Here is a 19,021-nt window from a genome sequence, read left to right as displayed (position 1 = left end):
GGAGCATTTTATTCATTTTAGCACTAAAACATTGATACAACTCGCATGTGGTGTGCTGAAATAAATCAATGGAGGAAAAGGGATGTTTTAAAATGACTACACGATGTTTGATGAAAGTACTGAAAAGCATTAATGTTTTAAACCTTACATTTCTGAACAAGAAAATGTTGACCAACTCGCTGGGAAATTGGTCTCTGATTAACATAAACAAGAAACTCTTTAATGGTCTTGTTTCCTCTCCCTCTGCCTGTTTTGGCAGTTTTCAGCTTTTGATTTAGATTTTAATCTGCTCTGGTTCCCAACTCTCTAAATTTGCTTCAATTTAGGAGATGTTCTGATAAGGGAGGGTCTTGGCGCAAGAGTTTGGATCACAATTACAACGTGGATGTATCTTAAACTTTCTTGGTTATTGTCTTGTCATAGGAGACTGTCACCATTGTGCTAGAAGCACATTCACGTTTTAAACTACGTTTCAAATTAGAACAGAGAAGAATTAGAGAATGGGGAGGTGGCTCGGATAATTACAACACGTTTGGTAATGTTCTTAGAAAAGTTTTTAGTGTTCTTTTGTTATTTGGGAACGGAAGAACGGATTAGAGACGTTTGTTAAGACGGTTTGTTCTTTTGTTCTTTAAAAACGGACCGGTTTAGAAAAGTTGTCTGATGAACGCCTTTTGCAAAACATCAAAAATATGATTTTACTAAAAGATAGAAACGGAAGTGATAAAACAGGTCCCGATTGAAACCTTAGAACTAGTTCATCAAACACCAAACTTTTTCTAATAGTGTTTTGGAAATGTTTTCAGATCAGATTTATCAAATGCCCATTTCCAAGTATGCGTTTGGTAACGTTTCCGTCCTGAGAAACCAATTCTTATGCAAAACCATTTTTTAATATTTTTGTGCTAAAAAGACCGTTCTTTGCTTGGAAATAGGCGTTTGATGAATCCGTTCTGAAAATATCTCCAATGTAAAACCTATGCCAAAATCACAGTGAAGAAGGTAAGAACATGGGTCCATCATCATGAACCATGGTGGTCAGGGTCATGCCCTACACAATCACCACAAGCACGCTAGTGATGAGTGATGAGTGATGGAAGCAGTGCTTTGGTGATTATGATTGTGTGTTGTGAATCACTCAGACCACATTACTGCTCTACTGGATAATGGATAAGCTTGGTTCCCGTTGGCCCACCCATTCATCATTAATTTCCTTGGAAGGGTGAGTTGGGCTCCTTCGATTCTCTTTACCCCAGCTACCACTTGTATTCTCTTTATAGTTTTCCTCTTCTTGGGTATTACCAAACATAGCTTTTGCAAAGTGGAGGGAGATCCATTCCTCACTGTTAATATGGTTTCGTTTGGAACCAATGAAAGCAATATCATAATTCCTTATAATTAGAGATAAAGTGGAAACTAAAGCACATGAATTTCAAAGGAGTTGGAAAAGGATAAAGAAAAATAAACTACTGGTATTAATAGCATGGATAAGCTTGGTTCTAGGTGGCTCAGTTGGTATAAGAATAATGTCTCATGGTATGAGATCAAAATTTTAAATCTCTTTGGAACCAAGAGTGAAGCTTCACCATAAATTGAAATTATATGTAAAAAGCTATCCCGAGAATGTAAAAACTGTCTAGACGATGGTATTTGTATTAAAGCTTAATTACATATTGAACCATGCATTTAATAAAATTACTCTCGCCTAAATGATACAGTTTCTATTATAGCTTAATTAGAGATTAAATCCTATATTTTATGAAATTACTATTACCCCTCTTACTTCAAACGGTGTTAACAGACTATTTTTTCTTTTTATTATTAATATGATTAAAAAAAAAAAGTACTTCATACACATCAACTTCTAGAGACTAAAACAACCTTCTCTTGCCTAAAAGCATTCAATAGCTAAATCTCCCTCTTGTTAGATGAATCCTCTCTTCAATAGAAGGCAAAAAAAAAATTCAATGGCTTGGCAAATTCCAGTTGAGCTGCCTTTTGATTTGTAATACCAGGACCAACAGACCTTTCCCATGGAAGATACTTAAGGCTTTTCTGGTATCAATCCGCATTCTCTATTATGCATATTTAAAAGAAATAAGTACAAGAATTCATTATTGGTCAATAACGGAAAATAATTTAGTGAATTTTGTCAAAAATAAATTATGAAATGAAAAATAAATTTGGTGTCAAAATAAAAAATAGAAAAATGATAGTGAACAAGTAAGAAAAAAGGGGGAAAGTATATAAAAGAATGTTATTGACTATTTTACCCTCATCTTAACTAAAAAAATTAAAGTACACTTGCACATAAATGAAGAGAACAAAATTCTCATCATAATCTATAATAGACAAAAAGTCTATTATGGATTTTGGAGGTTTTTTATTATTCTAAATAAAAATAAAACTGATAACAGATGTCAAACAATTTAAATAATGAGAAATTCTTATAATTGAGAATGATAATTGATACCAAAAAGAGCCAGGGCGACAGAACGAGACAAACCGGACAGAACGAAAAACCCGGGGTAAAAACAGACAGAAGCACGAGGAAAAGGGATCGAGGGGAGGGGGAGGGGGGGAGTCAAAATCTCATTACTCACAAAACGTCAATCAAAAATTTTAGGTGAATTCGTTTCTTCCACACCAACACTTAATTTATAATTTAACCCATAGTTTGAGTCTATAGTTTGAAATCTGATTTTGAAATCTCCGGACTCTGTCCAACGGGCCCTTAGGCTATCCAAGAAGCCATTTCTATGTCGGACTAGTAGTAAAAAGGGTCTTAAACAAATAACAAAAAATATAAAGTTGCCGGCACCTTCACCACAATGCGTTCTAGAAAAGATGTATAATAGCATACCATTCCAAAACTATTGAAGATTGTTCCCATCTCTCAATTACACATCTGGTTCAACGCCTATTCCTGCTCTCTACCTAATACAATAGATTCATAAATAATAGTACTAGACTTGCAGGCATCTTAATCACACTGCATTAAAGGAAAATGTATACAAGAAAATGACATACCAAAACTGTTTACTAATTGTTCCCATATGTCAATTACATGTCTGGTCCTCATCAACATCGTCATCATCATTGTCATCGTCGTCGTCGTCGTCATCATCATCATCGTCATCTCCTTCTTCCTCCTGCTCCAGCTGTCTACCAAGTTCAGCATTCTCATCAAGGGCCATTGCAGGTAATAATTTTATAATGTTACTTCTTTCTTCTTTTTCTTCTTCTTTCGCCTGCTCTCTACTGAGTTCACCATACTCATCAAGGGACTTTGCAGGAAATAATTCTCCGACCTTACTTTTTTCTCCACTGCTCATTGTTTTTGTCCGAGAACGAGTGTTCCCTTTGTTCATCTATCACAACAAAGAATCAAAGTAAGCAACAAAACAATGACACTATGAGAGCATGTAGCTTACTTTCAGTCACACACCAGCACCTTGATACTTTTTTCTAAGCAAGAATGAAAATGAAGCTCCAATTTCAAGCAAATCTCCAAAACCCTTTCTTATTACTCTGCTACACGAGCAGAGAAAGATAGGATCCCAAGGTTGTGTTGAAGGCCACGGGTTACTAAGACCTTTTGAGTGAACTGTTGAAGTGAAGACTGGGATCGTACCCTTCACCGATCTTCGCATGATTTATCGTTATCCAATGTCTGAGAATAGAGAGAACTGCAGTGTATGTAGATGGAGTGTTGTCTAAAGAATAGCTTTGAAACTAATCCAAATTGGTTGATCCGGCCTAAACATTGACTAATTTGCACAGAAACAACTATTATTGGCAGTATTGACTGGTTTGTGGACTGCCATTCCCAACTCAGACTCAGGCAATCCAACAGATCTGATCCCAATCCTGAAAACCATGATTTGGATTCAGTATGCATTTATTCATGGTTTAGATATGAACTTTCATACAAGAGAATGAGAAAAAATCGAAAAGAGGGGGGGGGGGGGGGGAATAGTCAATAAAAATTGATGTAAGGTCATTGCTTGTACCAAAACTGGCAAGTGGAACAACAGGAATCTAATATAAAGAAACCTATTAGTCGAGGTCAGATAAAGAAAAGAGTTCCACAGAATCGCAAAGGTAAAGGAACACCCGTGAAAAATATAGCAGAAACCCGTGACTCAATCTTCAGATCAGAATCCAATGTTCACAACCTTTGATTCTGATTGAATCCAAAATCTAGTTCTCTATGGAACCCACTTCATTCTATTCCCTCTCACATCCAAGTCCATTTACCATCTGGGCATTTCTCCAATGACCCAAAAAGCTCCTCTCCCCCCCCCCTTTCTTTTTCTCGCCCTTCTTTGAAAAAGAGGATGTAAAGGAAAGTGATTTAGAAGAAAGGTGACACATACCTGATCGCAGAACTGGAGAAACAATTATCTGCATGTCAACAAGCAAGGAGGGTTGTTGTGTTGCAGGACCTTCCAAAGCCAGAGGTAGTGAATGTGAAAAATCTCTGAAGGGGTTGTTTGCAATTGCAGAAGCACAGGTGCAGGAAAACCAGACCTGGTTTTGTCTAAAGTCTTTGACAGATTGGGAAAATAATCTATTAAGCCCCTGCAGCTCATGACAATGACTGAAAGTCTGAACCCTCTCAAATTGACAAAACAAAAGATTATGACCTTCCAGCTAAGAAATCGACAACTCCAGGAAAATTGGACAATAAACCGCCACACAACACTACCTCAGTTGCAAAATTAGGGTCTCAGAGGCAGAGGGAGAGGGAAGAGTTTGGATATCATAATTGAGTCCCCAACCATCCAACAAGCAAAAAATGGTAGAAGATTTCTGAATTATTAGCATCTGTCTGGACAAATTATTCGTGGTTTTTAAAAAGGTTTAAAACTAAATTACTCATAGTTTTTAAAAAGGTTCATGACTTCCCCTGTATCATTGGCTCTTTTTTTGATTGGGCGAATAATTCATTCATCTGAATTATTTTGCTTTCTAAACCTCAGTTATCCCTAGTGTGGAAGCCTTCTCTGATGGAGGGATTGATTTCTTGTGTTGCCCTGGAGGTTCAAAGCCCAGGATGGTTACTCTTGGGTGCCTAGGTGTTTACAATCCTAACATCTTTTGCTGACTCTGGAATCAGTCCTCGCAGATCTGCCAACACAAGCCGCTGCCTTGGTGAGAAGTCCAATTCCTCATCCCCCTTCTTTCCTAATTTTCTTTTTCAAGACCCCCACTCACAGGGATCCACCTACAGCCCATATACACCACTGGAATCCATCCCACAAGAGATGCACATCCTCTGCTTCATCTTATCAAGAGTGCACATCAACTTACAATCCAAGATCCAAACTGTTACCCCTTTTCTTGACTTTTTGGATTCCCCAAGATACCCAAATCTCAAAGTTAAATGCACATCAATTTTACCATCAACTTTGCCTGTAACTTGAGAGCACCATCCCTATACATCATAACCCCTAGAGTTCCATCCAAGTTCCAGTCACACCCACCCACAGGATCTCCTGATCCATCAAGCTATACAGTCACTCCATATTAAGAATTCCCTGTAAACCCTCATGATCCAATACATCTGATGTAGATGGAAGCTGTTTGGCAAGAAATATCACAGAAGAGTTTAAGAAAAATAGGGTTGGTTCACTTTTGAATCAACCCTTGAGCCATAGGGTCAATAGGTTGCATAGCGGGCTTCTTGAAGAGCAAAAACACTGCTCACGTGAACAGTGTCACGGCCCTTTTTTGGCCATGAAGACATTATTATAAAGATTTTGTAGGGCCAAAAGAAGATTGTATGACGATATTTTATGAAGATTGAAGACTTCAGAGTTTAATTGTTTCATAAGGTCTCAAAGTTAGTTTCTATTTCCTAGATTCTGAGTTTCCTATTTTTTGTTATGGCTGAGAATATTAGCCAGCTCGGCAAAATCTAGTGGTCTCTATATCCTACATAACTTGGAAAGCAAGCATTAGTACTCTATAAATATGTACTAGGCTATGCTATTCTCAGCACATAGATTTTATTACATTGACTAATGAAGCTTTGCTTTGTATTATTTTTCTCTTCTTTGACCCATTAGAAAGGTGAGGACCTTGATGTTGTGAGCTAAATACTTAGGGTTGAGGAACCTAGCTGAGAGAGCTGAAACACCTTTATCCCCTTACTTCCTATATTTACCTATTTCTTCTATTTTCTCTTGTCAGAGCCCAACCTGATTTCAAGACCAGCATCAGCTGCTGCTCGTTTGAGAGTTATCTACCTGCTGAAGCCTACAATTTGAGCCAGTCCATCTTCATAACTGTCAGTTTGTGACTGATCTTGAGTTATAAATTCTTGTCCTCAATTCTATTTCTCTGTGTGAGTTATTTAGGGCCAAGTCAACCTTGATCTTAGCCCAACATTAACATCATATTTAGAACCTGCCTTTGATCACTACATGATCCCATACCCTTACTGTTTTAGTCTCAACCTTGATATCAACTCCCCATTTGAGATTAATCCAACAACAAAACACCCCAGTGCACCCTAACCCTACCCTTTTGTTTATCCCGTAGATGGTTCTGACTAACATCTTGGTTATTTGGTCCTCACTCACCTTAGCCCACAGTACTACCTTAAACTCATAAAAGTTCCCTAGCGTCACTCTTTTTCAGCTCTTCATATTTTAATTTTTAAATTTTGTAAGTTGCAGCACATCTTTTACAATCAAAGCCCCTTCCCAAAAAACACTAAAGAAAGAAATCTACCCAATTGTCAAACGTATATGATGCGATCCTACATCGATGGGAGAAACTAGGAGCCAATTAACCAGGACTTGCTCTCAATAGGCAGTCCCAATGAATAGAAGTTCAGAAGATTCGGACAAAATTTGGGTTAGGGTTTGATGTGTTGGTTTTGCTAGGTTGGGTTTCTTAAAAAGATAATCAACGGGGATATTGGGGATTTGAATGGGTAGGGCTAGTATTGGATAGAGTGTCACTTGGGCAGAACATAGGTTCAATCCATGAAGGTTTGATCTGTTGGATCACTAGATTGAAGCTGGGGAACCTATCAGTAAAGGTTTCTTCTTGAAGTTCAAATGATTCTAGAACAGCAAGCTAGAATTGTCAACATGATTTGCAGTTTGGTTTCTCAAAAGATTAAGCAATGGGGGTTGGTTTTACGGTTTCCAATGGCAAGACAGGGTTTAGATCAAGGATCATTTGGTCCGGGACATGGGTTTGATCAAAGTTTAGGCCGATATGAATGGGAAATTAGTTCTAGGGAGACTTTTAGTCTTGGGAATGTTCCTAAGGATCGACAGAAAATTAAGTTTAGGATAACCGGACGGATCTGTGAAGTTGGAAAGTTGAGAATAATGCCAGCAGATGCTTGGGGTGTCATGGGTTTGGTATAGAGGTTTAGGGAGGCAATTATTTTGGTTTGGGATGGGGGTAAACTTATTGGCAAGTAATTTTTTGACCTTGACGTTGGAGGATATCTTCAAGTACTTGAAAAAAGCATGAACTAGGCCTCCAAAGCTTCACACCACAAGGATCCAACTGGATTGATAAAAAGCCCCTTTGCAGAAGAGGAGGCAGCAGCCAGCAGCTTTCAAAAATTTTAAGTGAGCTCCTCCTTCACCAAATTTCTTTTATTCATAATAAGCCTCAAGGCCTTGTCCAATTTGGCCTAGGAAAAGAAAACACCACCAATGTGGGCAGATGTTTGGGGTGTATGGGTTTGGTGTAGAAGTTTAAGGAGACAATTCTTTTGGTTTGGAATAGGGTAAACTTATTGGCAAGTAGTTTTTTTTTTTATGCAATATTAGAGAAGAAATTCTACCAAAGACCAGAGAAAGAAAAGAAAGAAATCATGTGTTCTCTCCTTCCCCTATAATACTTTATTTATGATGTAAGTTACAGCCTAATATCATGTAGGAAAGTAAATATTGATGAGGATTACAACCAAAAATAAACATAACAAATAAAAAACCAAGATCTTCACACTCCAGCTCTGACTTGCACACTAAGTAACTTGCCGCCCAAGTTACTTCAACACCCCCCCTCCTCAAGTTGGAGTGTATACATTGCCAAGACCAAGTTTAACACATCCAAACTTAAAAGAGGGTCCATATACGGCTCTAGTAAATAGGGGTCTGCCAATTGATCTTGTGATCAAACTAGAGGAGCAACAATAGTGCCTTTTAATACCTCATCTCGAACAAAATGGAGATCCACCTCAATGTGCTTCATATGCACCCTAAAGATAGGATTTCTTGCTATATAAGTTGTTGCTTGGTTGTCATAGAATAGTTTTTTAGGCTCCTTAATTCAAAACCCAAGTTCCTGCACAAGTCCCTTATTCCATAGTAGTTCTGACACTGAATGGGTCATTGCTCTATATTCAGCTTCTGCAGTAGACAAAGCCACAGTGGTTTGTTTCTTGCTCCACCAAGTAATAAGATTTCCCCCAAGGAAAATACAATAGCTTGTAGTAGATTTCCGATCATCTGCCAAACCTACCCAGTCAGCATCTGAATATGCATGTACCTCAACACTAGCATTAAGTTTATCAATCAACCCTTTTCCTGGGGCACCCTTTAGATAACTAAAGATTCTGCACACAGCTCCCCAATGCTTCTTCTTAGGTGTTTGCATATACCTACTCACCACCCCAATTGCATATGAAATGTCTAGACGTGTGACCGATAAATAAACCAACTTCCCTATAAGTTGTTGATACCTGTGGGGGTCTTCATCTTCCTCATTGTCATCATCAAGGCTAAAGTTTTCATCCATTGGGGTTTCAGCTGGTTTACATTCAAGTTTCCAAGTTTGGCAAGTAAATCAAGGACATATTTTCTTTGGTTGAGGCTTATTACTTTTTGGCTTCTCACCACCTCAATTCCTAGGAAATAGGTTATAGGTGGCCCAAATTAGTAATCTGGAATTGCTATTGTAAATTTTTTTTTTTTAAATTTCATCAATGCCTTCTTTATCATTTCAAGATACAATGACGTTGTCTACATAGACAAGCAAAACCACAATTTTATCACCATCCTTCTTTACCATCACTGAATGATCCGAGTAGCATGTCCTAAAACCAACTTTTGAAACCATGGAAACAGACTTATCATACCACACCCTTGGTGACTGTTTTAAACCATAAATGGAGAGATGAAGTTTACATACCTTGGTAGAATTCCCCTCTGAACAACATACCCAAGATGTTGCTCCATGTACACTTCTTCTATAAGATCACCATAGAGGAGTTTTGACATATAACTAGTACAAGGGCCAATTTAGATTGGCAACTAGGGAAAGAAAAATCCGTATTGAATTTAATCTGACCACTAAAGAGAATGTCTCAAAATAATCCAGTCCATATGTTTAGGTATATCCTTTGACCACAAGATGCGTTCTTAAGTGCTCAACTGTTCCATCAGCATGGCATTTAACCACATACACCCACCGAGACCCCACAATTTCTTTTCCAGGAGGTAAGTCCACTAATGTCCAAGTGTTACAAGAACATAGCATTCATCTCAATGTCCATTGCTGCCTTCCAGGCGGCATCATGTAGGGCTTTGGTCACGGAACCTATGGGGTGATCATTGAGAGATTTATCAAAAACTTGATAGGCCAAAGGTAAATGGGAAGTAGTTACAAAGTTGGTTATTGGGTAGGCAACATTGGCTGTATTTTTCTGAGTGCAAAATCTTTTAAGTTTCTGCAGATCTCTTTTAGGTTTTCGTAAAGCAATCAGTAGGTCCTCAGAATTTTCAGCAAATAGGAATTGCTTTTAGTGTAGAATCATGCGGATCGATCTTCCTCCTGGGACCATCTGCCATTTTCTTCCTTCTTCGATAAGTCTGCAGGGGGAACTAGAGGTGTTTCTACATGTGGATCATCAGGTATAGGTATTATGGGAACATGAGGATCAGATTTTTTAGAATCAATTTGAGAAGCATAATATAGGGTATTTTTCAAAAAAATTGACATCTGTAGAAACATATTGGCGACGGGAAATAGGGTCAAAACACTTATACCTTTTTTGAATTTTAAAGTAGTTGAGAAACATTTAACGGCTCGAGGACTCAATTTATCAGATGGATGAAAAACATGAGTAAAACAAATACACCCAAAATCCTTAAAGAGATTAAACAACGGACAATCCGGATAAACAACTTGAAAGGGAATTTTATTTTGAAGAACCGATGAGGGCATCCGATTAATCAAGGTACATGCAGTTAAAACAGCATCACACCAAAACCTTTTGGAAACGTTCATGTGCAGCAAAAGTGTCAATGTGACCTCTAGGAGGTGTTTATTTTTTCTTTCTGGGACTCCATTTTGTTGTGGAGTATTAGAGCAACTTGTTTGATGGACGGTCCCTTTTGAAGCACAGAACACCAAAATTTCATTTTTTGTATACTCTAGGGCATTGTCTCACCGAAACACTTTAATTGTTTTGCCAAACTGTGTTTGAATTTCAGTAAAAATTTGTTGAAAATTTGTCATAAACTCAAATTTGGACTTTAATAAGTATAACCATGTCATTCGAGAATGATCATCGACAAAAGTCACAAAATACTCATAATTGAATCGGTTTGAAACCTTACAAGGACCCTATATGTCCAAATGCACTAAATCAAAAGTTTATGGACTAGAAGAATCAGACAAAGGAAAAGATGTTCTATGGTGTTTCCCTAACTTGCAAGCTTCACATTCAAGAGAAGCAACATTCTTGCAAGAGGAAACCACAATTCTAAGTTTTGATAAAGAAAGGTGACCTAAACGCCTATGCCATTGTAATGCACTCAGTTCTGTAACAGAATTAACAACGATGGAAGTTAAGGCAGATGATTCCATGTAATAAAGGCCATCCCATTCATGTCCTAAACCAATCGTTCTCCCTGTCTTGTTGTCCTGAAACTCACAGAAAGCGCGATAAAAAATAATAGTGCAATTGAAATCATAGGAAAGTTTACTAACAAATAAGAGATTGATAGGAACATTAGGTATAAAAAGTACAGATTTTAGGGTAAAATTGGGATAAAGAGATACATCTCCAATTCCCATGGCAGGTATAGTAGTTACAATGGACAAAGATAATGGGTGAAGAAATTTTTCTGAAGTTTGAAAATAGTGTAGAATTTCCTATCATATGAGAGGAGGCTCCAAAATCGATTAACCAATAATTAGGACCAGAAGAAAGAAAAACAAGGTTACTTGAATGTGCCAATGTCACAATCGAGTTGGGTTAAAGAGAGGTTTCTAGTTGTTGAAAGCGTTGAAGGATCTAAGATAACTCATCTTTAATGGCCGAACAACCCAGATTAGGGTTTGAAGGTGCTTCAACAGTGTTCGCAACTTCAGATCAATACTGATTGTTGAGACTATCTGCCCAATCTGGCCTACCATGCTTTGCCCAACATGTTTCTTCAGCATGATTCTGTTTACTACAGTTAGTACATATTCTTGAAGCTTTTTCAAAATAAGTTGAACTTCTTCCTCTACCCCGTCCTCGGATCGAGGCTCCTCACCTCGAGATGGAAGCCCTCACCCACGGCCAGCCACCATGGCTGAGTTTTCTTTAGGTGGGGCAACAATATTTCTTGCAGGAGTCATGCGTTGGAATCGAAAGAAGCTTTCAGATAGAGTTGGTACCTTTTCGGTTGTCAATATTTGGTTGCAAACAAGCTAATAATCAGAGTTAAGACCAGCTAGAAATTTTGCCAATTGTATTTCAGCCCTTTGCTCTCGTAGTTTTTCAGCATCTATAGTAAAGGACTGATAAACAGCCAATTCTTGCAAAATCCCTTTGTAAGAAGAACTATAGATTTCAACCAGGGATTGATCCCCTTGTGTAACATTAAACCACTTTTCAAAGAGATGCTAGATACGAGAGATATTTTCCTCACTAGAATAGGTTTCCTTTAAGTTCTCCCAGATATTTTTGGTGGCAGCATGGAACATGATGTTGTTGGCAATCTATGGCTCAACGTTATTCCAAATCCAAATTTTAATAGTAGAGTCGTCTCTACTCCATGTTTTGAACTCAGCAGCAGATTTATCATTCTCGGACTCCAATTTTGGAGGATCCTTTGTCAGATGTTTTTTTCCCCCTTTGGCACGTATAAATGCAAAAACTTATTGTGACCATAGTAAGTAATTACCAACACCATTGAGTTTGTTGGTGGTGATTTGAATCTGAAACAATTCAACTTTCGCAGCTTTGGCCATGTAGTAGAGAAATAATTTGGCTAAACAATGAAATTTAATGGTTCATAAGAATATCTAACGATATTTTGGTATATCATTAATAGCATCGAACAAACATGGGTAGAGTAGGCAGCGTTGTTGTGCTACAACAAAGAGAACAAGTGTGAATTAGGGTTGTCCAGAAGAGAAAGATGATGAGAATCCCTAGATCGAATTACTGCTTTGATGCCATGATACGATATTAGAGATGAATTCTACTAGAGACAAGAGAGAGAAAAGAGAGGATGAAGAAGAGAGAAATCGTGTGTTATCTCCTTGCCCTATAATGCTTTATTTATAATGTAAGTTATAACCCTATATTATTTAGGAAAGTAAATATTGATGAGGATTACAACCAAATAAATCAAGATCTTCACACTCCAGCTCTGACTTGCGCACTAAGTAACTTGCTGCCCAAGTTACTTAGACAATCTTGAACTTGAAGGATATCTTCAAGTACTTAAAAAAAGCTTAAACTAGGCATCAGAAGTCAACAGGATCAAACATCTAGGCCCTCTATCTTCATCCAGATAAAAAGCCCCTTTGCAGAAGAGGAGGCAGCAGCCAGCAGCTTGCAAAAGAAATAAATTTAAAATTTTGAGGTGAGCTCCCCTTCACCAAATTTCTTTTATTCATAATAAGCCTCCAGGCCTTGTCCAATTTGGCCTAGGAAAACAAAACAGCAGCCTTCCTTATAAAATCATGGTCAGGCCTAGAGATCTGTTATATTTGAAAAAAGAAACACATAACACTTACAGAAGAATATTCTCTAAGATAAAAGGAGAATATTCCAAAAGAAGGTAAACTGAACCACAGTTTCAAACCAGCAAATACAATTGAATTTATTGCAGAAAGTACAGTGAGTGATGCAAATCCACCACCCAAATGGGCTTCTTTTCCTTAGAATAAGCCTAGATTTTGGTTCATATGAATGCTAGGCCTTTTCCCATGAGTTTACTTTGTAATAGGACTCCTTAACGGCCCTAAAACATGGGTACCAAGGATAAAAAGTATGGATTTAAATTTAATTAGGTTTATTTAAAGATCATGTGATAACTTTAGCTGTTAAATCACTTGGTAGTTTAAAGTGCAATTCGAAGTCTCATTCGCACACGATTTTAGTGAGAGAATGGTGCTATGCTCAGCTTTTTAGTTACTTTATCAGCTAAGTTCTCACTTAAAATTTTACCTTCATTTTTTTTTTGGATGAATAAAGAATTATATTAAAGAAACAAGGAAACAAGAAACAAGGCCTTCAAGAAGAAGACTGAAACGAAGAACTAAGACCCCAGGAAACAACAATAAGCCTATACATTGGGGGTATCATCAACCGGGGGGTGGGAATAGCTAACAATCTAGAAGAAACATCGAAATAGATGACATTCCAACATCCCATCAATAGAGCGGGATTTGGAAGTCTATCTCCTAAGGTTGCACTCCCACCAGAGGTGATTAATGGATGCACATTATACTAGCTTGCCAATCCGATCACAGATAGAATTACTTGAAAAGGTTCTCAGGATCCAAGACCAATCACGGGATCAACTGAATGACCGCCTCGAACAGGGCCAAATGGAGGCAAGGGCTTTTCTTCAGATAGATCTGGAGAAAGGGCAAGAAAAGAAGAGATGCTCTAGATCCTCCAAACCATTTTAACAGAGGATGCAACTGGGGTTTGTGGGTATGTGGCAGCTAATGAGGAAGGACTGGGTAGGGAGGGCAAGGTTAAAGAGCTCTCCAAAGGGTTAGGGAATGACGGGGAATGAAGCCTTTGAACCAAACCAAGGGAGGCCAGGGGGTTTAGGGTTGTGGGCTCTAAGGATTTTCCAGGCTGAGGCTGCGGTGAAGGTTTTGGTGGGGGGAGGGAAGCCAAATGGGCATATCAATTGCGGAACTAGAGAGAGGGGGAAGTGTTTCCCAAACCTGTGTGAGCATGGGGATAAGGGCGGGATTCCAGGATCCATTAGAGATGAAAGTGGACAAGGGGTGGATTTGGGGAAGCATGAGTTGTAGACCGCTCGAGGGCCAAAGAGATTATAGAGAATGCCCATCCGATGCCACGGGTCAAGCCAAAAGGAGGTGGAGAGCCTAAGGAGATGGTGGTAGAAATTGCCGAGATGGCGCGGGGTCTCAGTATGAGAATTTTCCTCCAAATCCAAGAGGGGTTGGAGAGCATGGGGCAAGTCCAGAGAGAATCAGACTAGAGATGATAAGAGTAAACCCATTTAACCAAGATGGAATCATGTTTTAAGGCAATTGAACCCATAGATGATAGAGAGGTGAAATGGGAGGGAGAGATTGGACTGAATATTGAGGTGCATTAATTGGGGACCAACAGACCTTTCCTACCAAAGCTTAGCCAAGTATTTAAAGGAACCCAAAAACCAAAGTTTCAGAAACAAAGCTATGCTTTCTACTTTCAACTCTTCCTCCTCCATTTCTTGTTTCCTTTCCCTTTCTCCCAAAGGGGAATCCGATCGAGGGGACGATTGAACCCATAGATGATAGAGAGGTGAAATGGGAGGGAGAGATTGGCCTGAATATTGAGGTGCATTAATTGGGGGAGGACTTAAGGAGGGTAATCTGGAATCTATTGGGGTCACCAAAGAATCCAGATGTGCCCCTTGGAAGAGGGAGAATAGTTCGAGAGGAAGGACCAAGAGGGAGCTATATTCTGGGCAATCCGATGGGAATTATCTAAATGGACATGGGTTTCAAGAATGGCACATAATGAAACTTTAGTAGTCTTGATTGTATTTCTAACCTTAGCTTGTTTTGCAAGGGAGTTGAGACCCTTGACATTCCAAATAACAAAGTCAGACATAAGGAACAAAGGGGTTGGGGGCATTAATGTTGCAGGTGGGGGAGGGGCAAGGGGGTTCAAGGGAATTAAAAGGGAATTCTCACACAGGGGGCAGGAAAGGGGAGATGGGGTTTCAAAAAATGTCAAGATCGATAGAGGAGCTAGGAGATGGAGATAAAGTATCAATGGAGCTTAGGGGATTCAAGGGTGTGAAAAGGAGATGAGGTTTGAGAGTGGGGAGTAGAGGGGACGAAGGGCTCAGGGCTTTAGGGGCAGTGGGCCGAGGTAAGGAAATGGAACTTGTGGTGGTGTGATGAAGGGAGTGGGAGTTGGGCTTCTAACGGTGGTTGGCATCGATGGTGTTAAGATGTGTAGGGGTGATGGGCTCCAGGGGGTGGTTACAAGTGGCGGTTTTAAGATGAGCAGAGGAGGTGGGCTTAGAGAGTTTGAGAGAACATGGGCTGGGGTTAGACCCAAGAGAGTTGGGTATGGAAAAGTTAAAAGGGGTAATGGGCTTGGGCTTGGGCTTGGGCTTGGGCCGACGGGCTAACATCAAAGAAGGTTTATCAATGGGCGAGGGTTTTGAAGTGGGAGGGGGTATAGGAGGTAATTCAGTCAGGGGGTGGGAAAAAGGGGCTTTTTGGTTGAGCAACAAGTCGAGGGAGAAAGGGTAGCCTGAGGTGGTGGTTTTGGAAAACTGATTACCTTCTCAGAGACTAAGTCCAGCTTTCAATTTGTGATGGGATTGGTAAGGAAACTGATTACCTTTATTTTAGTAGGCAAGTGATAAGAGTTTATTTCCTTTCTAATTTCCACTATGCTGTAACTTAAGTCTTAGAAAGTTCCCATTTCTATTGGGACACTATCATTGGGTTTTGATCCCTATAAATAGCTCCCAGCATGGAAGGAAAAAACTCACGCTTTGCTCCATCAATCTTTCTCTTACAATTGTTGTTGTTGCTGCTGCTGCTGCTGCTTTTCCAGTGTGAGATTGATCCCATTGCTTAGTACTTCAATTCTAGGCTGATTCTTGGTGTTTAAAATCCTAGATGCTGTTGGGACCATTTGGACCAGTCAACTCCTTGTCAGTTAGAGGACTCCAACTACAGTGAGTTGGATCGGAATTTTGCAATTTCTCTTTATCATCTGAAGAACTCAAGGAAGATGTTGTTTAAGAAGATTCTGCAACAAATTGAACTGTCAGATAATCATCCCCTTTTTGGACAATATCATCTCCACCATTAACCTAGCAATCAATCCAAAATTCAAACACATCAGATCTCTCAAATTCAGACCCTTCCTCGAAATTCTGAATTTCCATGAACCCCAAATTTCTAACCTAAATTTTGTGCAATCTAACCATTAGAACCTTCCAAGATTTGGACATCCCACATCTAAACCTACATTTGATCCAAGTTTCAGCCAGATCCAACGATCACAAGCTTGTGTTTGATAACCCTACCCATAAATAACCAAAATCAAGCTCATTCTATTCAAGATACTGCTATATGGCACTTAGTCCTAAGGATACATCACCTAGTATGGGAAATAAACTAGTTATTACTACTAACACTTTGATTACTTCTTTTTGTTTTCCTTCTAGTGGATGTAGGTCTCTATATCCACATGAGCTCTCCCCAACTTGAAAACATGGAAGAAGGACATGTAACAACCATATAACTCGGAATCAAGCTTCTTTTTATCATCAGCACAAATCCAAGACATTGCAGCCGCTACCATGTCAAGTGATTATGTGCATAGCATCTAGGACCTCCTTTATTATATCTTCGGCAGGTGATTTGAATTGGGCAGCCTCAGCATTTTTTCAAAGTTGCCATCAATTGAGTCATGTCCCAAGTAGAGGTTAAAGCAGAAACAATAAAAAACATTGCTTATGCCCATATTAGTAGTTAACTCAAGCACATACGCATTGAGTGCAATACACTTCAGCACCTAGTGTGGACCCATGCTCTTAGGATGGAGCTTGCTATGGACATTTGCCTGGTGTATTTCAAGTTTAATTCTCACCATAACCATGTCCCCAAACTTGAACTCAACATATCACCAATATTGATCTACAATAGTGTTACACACTTTTTCTAGTAAACCCTGACCCTAAGTTGACCCAAATCACCTATTTTGACCCACCTGAACCACCATGTCCATTGAAGATCCTGGTTATTTGGCTTCTAGCTGGTCTCATATCAATCTAGAACTACATTACAAAATATCATTGTAACGATAGACATGTATTTGCCTTCTACTTGTGAATGACTAATCTCACTATATATGAAACCAAAAATACATTACTAGCCTCAGAAAATGTCAGGCATATTTTAAAATCTTACAGCACGTAATAGTGTCCTCCGATCCCTCTCCTTTGCATTTTTTATGGCCTGAAATAAAGCATCAACTTTGTTAATTGCCTGATACATAAGCAAGATGACAATCTCCATCAACACTCAAGCAGAGAAGGTGACTGAAATGGTTAAAAACGACTAACGTAGAAAACCATACCTCCTCAAGTGCCTTTTGCTCAGCCTCTATTTCTGAACAGTCCCTGCACGAAAATAACGTGATGGACTAAGTGACTTAATTCATTCTATAGGATAAGAAGACTAAATTAAAAGGTTAATTCATCTATAAACCAGAATCACAACCTTCCAACTATCCGATCAACATGGCAACAACACTTGGCACACACTTTTTGATCCTTAGCACAAGCTGCACCAGTCAAGTAGATAGCAATTTACAGTTAAGTGTTATCTAATAATGGGCAAAGACAAAAACTCAACAGGGATCTTCTTTGTTTTTTGTTGCTATCTTTAGCCCCAAATATAAACTAACCAGTGCAGAGCTTATGGTGAGCTTGCCGGACAGCCCGCTTGGAACACCGTTGACTGAAGTACACCAGAACATAACCTCAACAATTAAGATTAGCAGTGACATCAAATACAAGACAATTTTATATGGAAAAACTACCCAAACAAAAAGAACAATAGCATACCACTTAGCAGGCTCGACAAGTTGCTTGTATTTCCCGTACCTTACAAGAAGTCAAATTAATATATGAGCAATCAGTGAACTAGTGAGGGTGTGCCCATTTCAAATATGTACATTTGTGGGTGAATTTAAACAGAGACAGAGCAAAACCTGCGTTTCCACTCAATCTGGCCTTTACAGCGAGCACAGACGCCAGTGATCTCCGAGTAGGGTCTCAGCGCTCCTCCAACTTCCTAACGTTTGAAGAAAAGATAGTTTTTAACTGATTCATCATTCACAAAGTAATCAACAGCGAGATAAGGGAATTATGATCGAATAACTACCGTTTCATTCTTCTTTACACCGGCGTGAGGCTTCCATGCGTAACTATTTTGATGCTTTGGTGGCCCTTGTCGACCACTCATCTTCCCCTTCGCTTCTCTGAACTACAGATTCAAATCCGTTACAGAAGAGTATCAACAAAGAGAGGAGAGTAGAGGAGGTCTTCGATTTTAGAGTTTGAAGCTTATAACCTTCTGTTGACGTAGGGCGGAACCAAGTTCGACCTAGCATGAACGGTTTTTTTTTTTTTTCTAGGTATGCAATGGTCGAACCCACAACCTCTTTTAACCGAAAAAAAAAAAAAAAAAAAAAAAAAAAACCTCTTCACGCATCGTTACCCCTGAGATTAATTATTCACTTATTCTATAATTATATTATTATTATTATAATAATAAAATACAAGTGATACCCTTGTTGGCTGCTGCTATGAAGATCGAAATTTAGTGCTGAAAATAATGTCATATTTATTATAAAATAGAGAAGATATATTAAATGCAACAAAGAAAATTATGACAAAATGAATTGAACTTTCTTACCAAGTTATGTGTATTACATATTTATAGTACAAGTAACATCTTATCTGATATAGAAATATCAAAGTCTATAATAAAATATAATATATGATTCTTACATATAATAAGTTGATTTTGATAT

General features: G+C 38.7%; 1 protein-coding gene across 1 annotated transcript; it reads right to left on the bottom strand.

Annotated features, from left to right (window-relative positions):
- Positions 1 to 2,767: 2,767 nt before the first annotated feature.
- Positions 2,768 to 18,597, bottom strand: LOC149011536 (small acidic-like protein). The gene is made up of 8 exons (XM_089164308.1): positions 18,370 to 18,597; positions 18,197 to 18,279; positions 18,051 to 18,089; positions 17,891 to 17,943; positions 17,704 to 17,767; positions 17,561 to 17,603; positions 17,392 to 17,439; positions 2,768 to 3,371 (listed from the first exon to the last, which is right to left on the bottom strand). The coding sequence occupies exons 1-8, from the start codon at positions 18,448 to 18,450 to the stop codon at positions 3,060 to 3,062; spliced, it is 723 nt and encodes a 240-aa protein (XP_089020434.1). The 5' UTR covers positions 18,451 to 18,597; the 3' UTR covers positions 2,768 to 3,059.
- Positions 18,598 to 19,021: the final 424 nt, after the last annotated feature.

The sequence above is a fragment of the Hakea prostrata genome, chromosome 7, assembly GCF_041222555.1.
Source record: "Hakea prostrata isolate BN-2017 chromosome 7, UWA_Hpros_2, whole genome shotgun sequence".
NCBI lineage: Eukaryota > Viridiplantae > Streptophyta > Magnoliopsida > Proteales > Proteaceae > Hakea > Hakea prostrata.
The sequence above is the reverse complement of the archived record's forward strand: the minus strand, read 5'-3'. Positions and strand labels throughout refer to the sequence as shown.

Bases quoted from the DNA above. Each gene is read 5' to 3' on its own strand.
- LOC149011536 (XM_089164308.1), bottom strand. From the start codon at position 18,450: ATGAGTGGTCGACAAGGGCCACCAAAGCATCAAAATAGTTACGCATGG. The intron at 17,604-17,703 runs GTTGTGATTCTG...ATTTTCGTGCAG, and splicing joins GTTGATCGGATAGTTGGAAG to GGACTGTTCAGAAATAGAGG. The intron at 3,372-17,391 runs GTAAGATTTTAA...TTGTTGTGATAG, and splicing joins GGAGGACACTATTACGTGCT to ATGAACAAAGGGAACACTCG.